The 5,425-nt window shown below is 36.9% G+C and overlaps 1 protein-coding gene across 5 annotated transcripts; it reads left to right on the forward strand.

Annotated features, from left to right (window-relative positions):
- The first annotated feature begins 792 nt into the window (after positions 1 to 792).
- Positions 793 to 4,637, forward strand: LOC118030433 (uncharacterized). 5 transcript variants are annotated; one of them, XR_012169798.1, is made up of 11 exons: positions 794 to 993; positions 1,090 to 1,168; positions 1,241 to 1,320; positions 1,437 to 1,503; positions 2,563 to 2,634; positions 2,817 to 3,026; positions 3,135 to 3,230; positions 3,339 to 3,434; positions 3,543 to 3,704; positions 3,786 to 3,829; positions 4,259 to 4,637. XR_012169798.1 is itself a non-coding variant. In XM_035034540.2 (10 exons), the coding sequence occupies exons 1-9, from the start codon at positions 918 to 920 to the stop codon at positions 3,673 to 3,675; spliced, it is 909 nt and encodes a 302-aa protein (XP_034890431.1). In that variant the 5' UTR covers positions 794 to 917; the 3' UTR covers positions 3,676 to 3,704; positions 3,786 to 3,937. The 5 variants fall into 5 exon arrangements, 2 of the variants coding, with proteins under 2 accessions (XP_034890434.1, XP_034890431.1); XR_004684337.2 differs by having other exon boundaries at positions 4,269 to 4,637; XR_004684335.2 differs by lacking the exon at positions 4,259 to 4,637 and adding an exon at positions 3,911 to 3,937.
- Positions 4,638 to 5,425: the final 788 nt, after the last annotated feature.

Raw genomic sequence — 5,425 nt, forward strand, 5'->3', positions numbered from 1 at the left:
AAAATCACTTTTTCAAACCATAACCACAAAAATTATCACAAAGACAAACACACTTTTAACCTATGGTGGTGCCGACAAATGGTGATGTGGAGAGTAGAGAGTAGATGCAAGAATTATGAACCTTATTTCTATACATTTAGGCCTTTTCTTTTTAAAAACAAAAACTTATTTCTTTTTGAAAAAAGAAAAACCTTTTTGCAAGAAAAGAAATGCGGGTCTTTGTTGATGGGAAAAGCAGGAATGAATCTTGAACTAACAAATATAGTTTTAAAACCCAAACTGGTTTAGGTTCCGGGTTGACTAGGTAAAAAGAAAAACTTAGCTAACTCGGTCAAAAATTTAGGTTGACTTGGTCAACTCGATCTTAAACCAGTCAAAACTCAGTCATCAACTCGTTGATTTTTTTGATATTTTTTTTATCAAAACAATATTATTTTGAATTTTTTTAGGTTGACTTGGATTAATTCTAATTACTATTTCAATCTATGGCCCGGACCTTATTCTAAGTTATTATTGGGTCAGGTTTCAAAACAATACCAACAAGGCAAGTGGAGCAAGCGTCTTGTAACTCTAGAAATAAAACAAGCCCATACAAATCAAAACATAGGTGGTATTTGGTATTACAGTCCAACCATATTTCTACAAAAAAAAATTAATATTTTAGTTTTAAATTAAATTTTTTAATTTTTAAATATTTTGATATATTAATATTAAAAATATTATAATATATTTTTAAATAAAATAAAATATTTTAGAAAACAACTCTTCTACTACTACTATTCTTGTCAAAAAAAATTCAATCCCATTTTTCCCACTCCTCAAAATTCAAAACCCTAGTCCCCCAATCCGCCACGCACAGAACACACACGCACTCCTTCACCCCGTCACCCACTAGCTCATCAAAGCCGCACAGCGATATGTCACATTTCGGCCGATCTGGTCCTCCAGATATCAGAGACACTTTTTCTCTCCTCGTTCTCAACATCACTTTCCGTATTTATACTTCCCTTCTCTCCAGTTTTACTCTTCCCTTTAATTTGGTACCATGATGTTAATAATTCATAACTCTCTGTTCTTACTCTCTCGCAGGAACCACTGCCGACGATCTTTTCCCTCTCTTTGACAAGTACGGCAAGGTAGTCGATGTATTCATACCCCGCGATCGGAGGTATATAAATAAACCTATGCATACACTTTTTTGTATATAAATGTGTGTGTAGTAATGATTGTTTTTCGAAAGGACTGGAGAATCGAGAGGCTTTGCGTTTGTGAGGTATAAATACGCTGAAGAGGCGCGGAAGGCAGTTGATAGGCTTGATGGTTAGTGTTTATACTTTTTTATACACTCGAATTATTGTATTCCGTTGTTGTTATTATTATTCTTATTATTTTGAAAATTTAAGGTTATTAATTTGTATTTTGGATATTTTTTTTAGGCAGAGTTGTGGATGGCAGAGAGATTATGGTGCAATTCGCTAAGTTTGGGCCCAACGCTGAGCGAATGTGAGTGGTTAAAACTCTTTTAACTTCTTTTGAGTTTATATAACGGGGAAGAAAAAATGTTTATTTGGATGCTTGTTTTGTTAATAATGAACAAATTATGGGACTTCTAGCACCTGCAGCTGTGCAAAGAATCTACAATTTGGATTAGGTAATAAATTACTATTGATCCAAACGAGAGCTATTTTGCCTGAAACTTGCAAACAACCGTACGTTTACTCTATTTAATTTTTTGTTCTCGGGTCTATGTTAGTGATGTAGACGGAAGCTAAAGACGATAACAAACAAAGAAAGAATACATGAATTTTAATGATTGAAAGGGGCTGCAGATATGAACCTCAAGTTCGCATGTTTTATTCTCTAAAATAACAATCCTTAAGTGCCCCTTCTCAGGAGGTTTACAAAGCCTTAAATAAGCTAAAAACCCTATCTCAATTAGAAAACAAAATAAAAATCTGAAATTACAAAGAAAAGAAGCATGAAATCCGAAAATAATAAGGAAAATCACAAAAACTGCTAAAATTGGGGCCTTATGGCATTTTCAAAATCTAAGAAACTCCAGAAACTCCTATAAAAATTTGAGTGTGATCCAATGGTCAGATCAAAAGTTATGATTCTTTTGAGTTGTTATTCTAGTCTGGCGCAACTAGACTTTTTTTTAGACCTAGATTTGTCTCACTGGTCTATAACTATATCTGCTAGGCCATCCACGTAATCTGTCTAAGGCAAGTTCTCATCTAATTGTGATAAACCCACACCTGACTGTTTACAATCATCTGTTATTGCAAGCCCAACTACATCAATTAGATGGAAGCTTTCTACTTGTTCTTTTTCCCCTTCTGTGGAGTATGTTATCTTTCTTTACCTAGGTGAAATCTTTTTATTTTTCCCTTTGTGTTCTCTTGTTTTCAAATTTAGTTTTCTACTTTTGTTTGCTATATGATTATTTTACACTAGGATATTTTTTATTAAAACTGATTGAGAAGTTGCATTTTCTTCTTCAAGTAATTGTTGCTTCGGGTTTTTTCCATTTTAATTCAGTTGTTTTGTTTATATTTTCAGTCAGAGTGGGAGGATAGTGGAATCATCTTCAAAGATTAAAGGTAGGTCCAGAAGCCGCAGCCCTCGTCCAAGGTGAGGATCTTCTCCAGACTTTGGCTTGCATTCTGTTTGTATTGTGGAAGATTTAGGTTTTAAATGAACATTTATGAGGAGATGCCATCATCTTGCAAATTGATTCCACCTTAAAGCTTGTAAATGTGGCATAGTGTTATTGTAGTTTCACTGCCTGTGGTGTCTCACCAAATATTTTTCAGGTATCGAGATGGCTACAGGGACAAGGACAGGGACAGGGATTACAGAAAGAGAAGTCGCAGTAGAAGCAGAGATCGTTATGACCGTGATGGGTATCGAGGTAGGGATAGAGATTATCATCCCCGAAGCGTGAGCCACAGCCCAGATCATCGCAAAGAATGTGGTAGAGGACATGATGAGAAACGACACCGTCGGAGTCAGTCTTATGCAAGGTATTATTAGATCATTCTTATGCTTTTCTCATCATCAAAATTGCTTGTAATTTGTTTATCTGATTGGAAACTTGATCCATGTTTGCATGCCTTCCTTGCTTGGCTCAGCCCTAATTCTCCAAGGAGCCCTTCTCCACACAGGGCACATCGTAGGGATGGAAGTCCTAATGGACGCAATGATAACAAACGCTCACCTAATGGAAGGTATTATTAGATAATTCTTATGCTTTTCTCATCATCAAAATTGCTTGTAATTTGTTTATCTGATTGGAAACTTGATCCATGTTTACATGCCTTCCTTGCTTGGCTCAGCCCTAATTCTCCAAGGAGCCCTTCTCCACACAGGGAACATCGTAGGGATGGAAGTCCTAATGGACGCAATGATAACAAAGGCTCACCTAATGGAAGGTATTATTAGATCATTCTTATGCTTTTCTCATCATCAAAATTGCTTGTAATTTGTTTATCTGATTGGAAACTTGATCCATGTTTACCTGCCTTCCTTGCTTGGCTCAGCCCTAATTCTCCAAGGAGCCCTTCTCCACTCAGGGCACATCGTAGGGATGGAAGTCCTAATGGACGCAATGATAACAAACGCTCACCTGCTTCAAAGAGTGTCTCACCTTGCAATGAACCTGTTGATTCTTGAGCCCATTCACATGAAGGTTTGATACCGATGTGAGTCCCATGCAATTTGATTATTGATTATATTCTCCATTAGTGGCTGGACCCTTAGTATTATGATTTCTTGCCTTTCAGGAATGTTGGGAATTTCGATCTTGGAGTAGTGTGTTCCTACTTTTGTAAGAATAATGACATGCTAGAATTATCTTTTGATGGATGAAACATTGTATGGTGGATTTAATCAACTTATGCTTTTGAAGGTTACATATATCTACGTTCTTGGTGCATTGCTCTCCAAATTTAGGCTTGATTGAAGTTTTTTGTACCTGCTCTCATTGCCTGATGCTGTATGAGTCTCTCAGGTGTTTCTTGCTCATTCGCATGCTATTGCTTTAACATTCCAGCTTTGTTGCTTGCCATTGTCGAGACTTTACTACCTCTGGGTGGATTCCTTTTCCTTTCTTCTTTTGTTCCTTCCCACTGATTCCTTGGTTCATTACTTCCCTTAAATGATCTCTCTTTCTGTTATGATTGTCATGTCCAATTCTATTACTAAATGTTCTAATCAATATGATTTCTTACGGTTCATTTATATTGGCCTTATATAGTGTTTTTTAGGAAGTGTGAATGATGCTAACTGGAAGAGAATGCACCAGCTATCGTTGCTACTCTGCCATCAACGATTTCATATTAATGCTGGCCAATCTGGTGTTTTAACAACTTTACTGTGACATTGTCTTGATTTGGCCCGGTGATGTTGTGCTTTTTACCAAGTACTTCTAGCACTCCACCAACCAATAGTAATGCATGAGCAAGCTGATAAAGAGCTGTCTTTAAGTTCTAGATTCCCTCTTTTCTGCCGAAGCAGCAGAAAGATTGTCAATTCTGTGCAAATTATTGATCTACGTATTTGAAGATTTTGATTCTCATAAAGTTATTCTGGATGAGGCTTTGGTCCTGGAATCTACTTCTGCAGGTTTTAGTTTCCATGGAAGTGGCTGCATTGACAGATTGATTACCAATCCTGCCAGCCCTTTCCATTCTTTGACACGTTTGAACTGAATGGAAGATTCAGGGCGAAAAGGATCGATCCAGATCCAAATGAATATGAAAACTGGCGCCATTAGGTATGTTTGTGCCGTACGTGTGTTGAGCACAAATATAAAAGCAAACAAGGTGCTTTATCATTGCAACTCCCGAGATGTTAAGTACGAATATATGGTATCGGTTTGCATTCATGGTACCCGTTTTTAGGTTATGACAAGCCTTCAAAGAGGGTAAATATTGTCCGCTAAGACGAACTGAGGGTAAGTATTTTTGGCAACAATCTTAAGAAACGATGAAGAAGCTAAAGAATTGGATTGGTACAAGATGGTAAATATTGTCTACTAAGGCGTTGCTCATGGGGTGGCTTGCATGCACCACGATGTTTCACCCCTACTTGTTCATAAAGACATAAAAACCTTTTGCTCGATTTCGAATACAGAAGCTCGCATATCAAACTTTGGCACTGGCAGGATTCCATAGCTCAATTCATCTATAATCACCTGGCAGGCGCGTATGGGTATGTTGTGTGCATCTAGCCTTTCGTTTTTTCTACTTGCATATCAAAGCCATGAAAAAAATAAGGAATAATAAAAATAAGTGTAAGTCTGCTAAACCATTTTAGCATAGACCGACTCAAGGCATAAAAAGCACTCTCAATAAAAAGAACCAGCAAGAGTTAGCAAGAGTTAAAAGACATGATCATAAACCATCCAGATCTAAAAAGCAGG

Source organism: Populus alba, chromosome 5 (genome assembly GCF_005239225.2).
Source record: "Populus alba chromosome 5, ASM523922v2, whole genome shotgun sequence".
NCBI classification, from domain to species: domain Eukaryota; kingdom Viridiplantae; phylum Streptophyta; class Magnoliopsida; order Malpighiales; family Salicaceae; genus Populus; species Populus alba.

Bases quoted from the DNA above. Each gene is read 5' to 3' on its own strand.
- LOC118030433 (XM_035034540.2), top strand. From the start codon at position 918: ATGTCACATTTCGGCCGATCTGGTCCTCCAGATATCAGAGACACTTTT. The intron at 994-1,089 runs GTATTTATACTT...ACTCTCTCGCAG, and splicing joins CGTTCTCAACATCACTTTCC to GAACCACTGCCGACGATCTT. The intron at 1,504-2,562 runs GTGAGTGGTTAA...TTATATTTTCAG, and splicing joins GGGCCCAACGCTGAGCGAAT to TCAGAGTGGGAGGATAGTGG.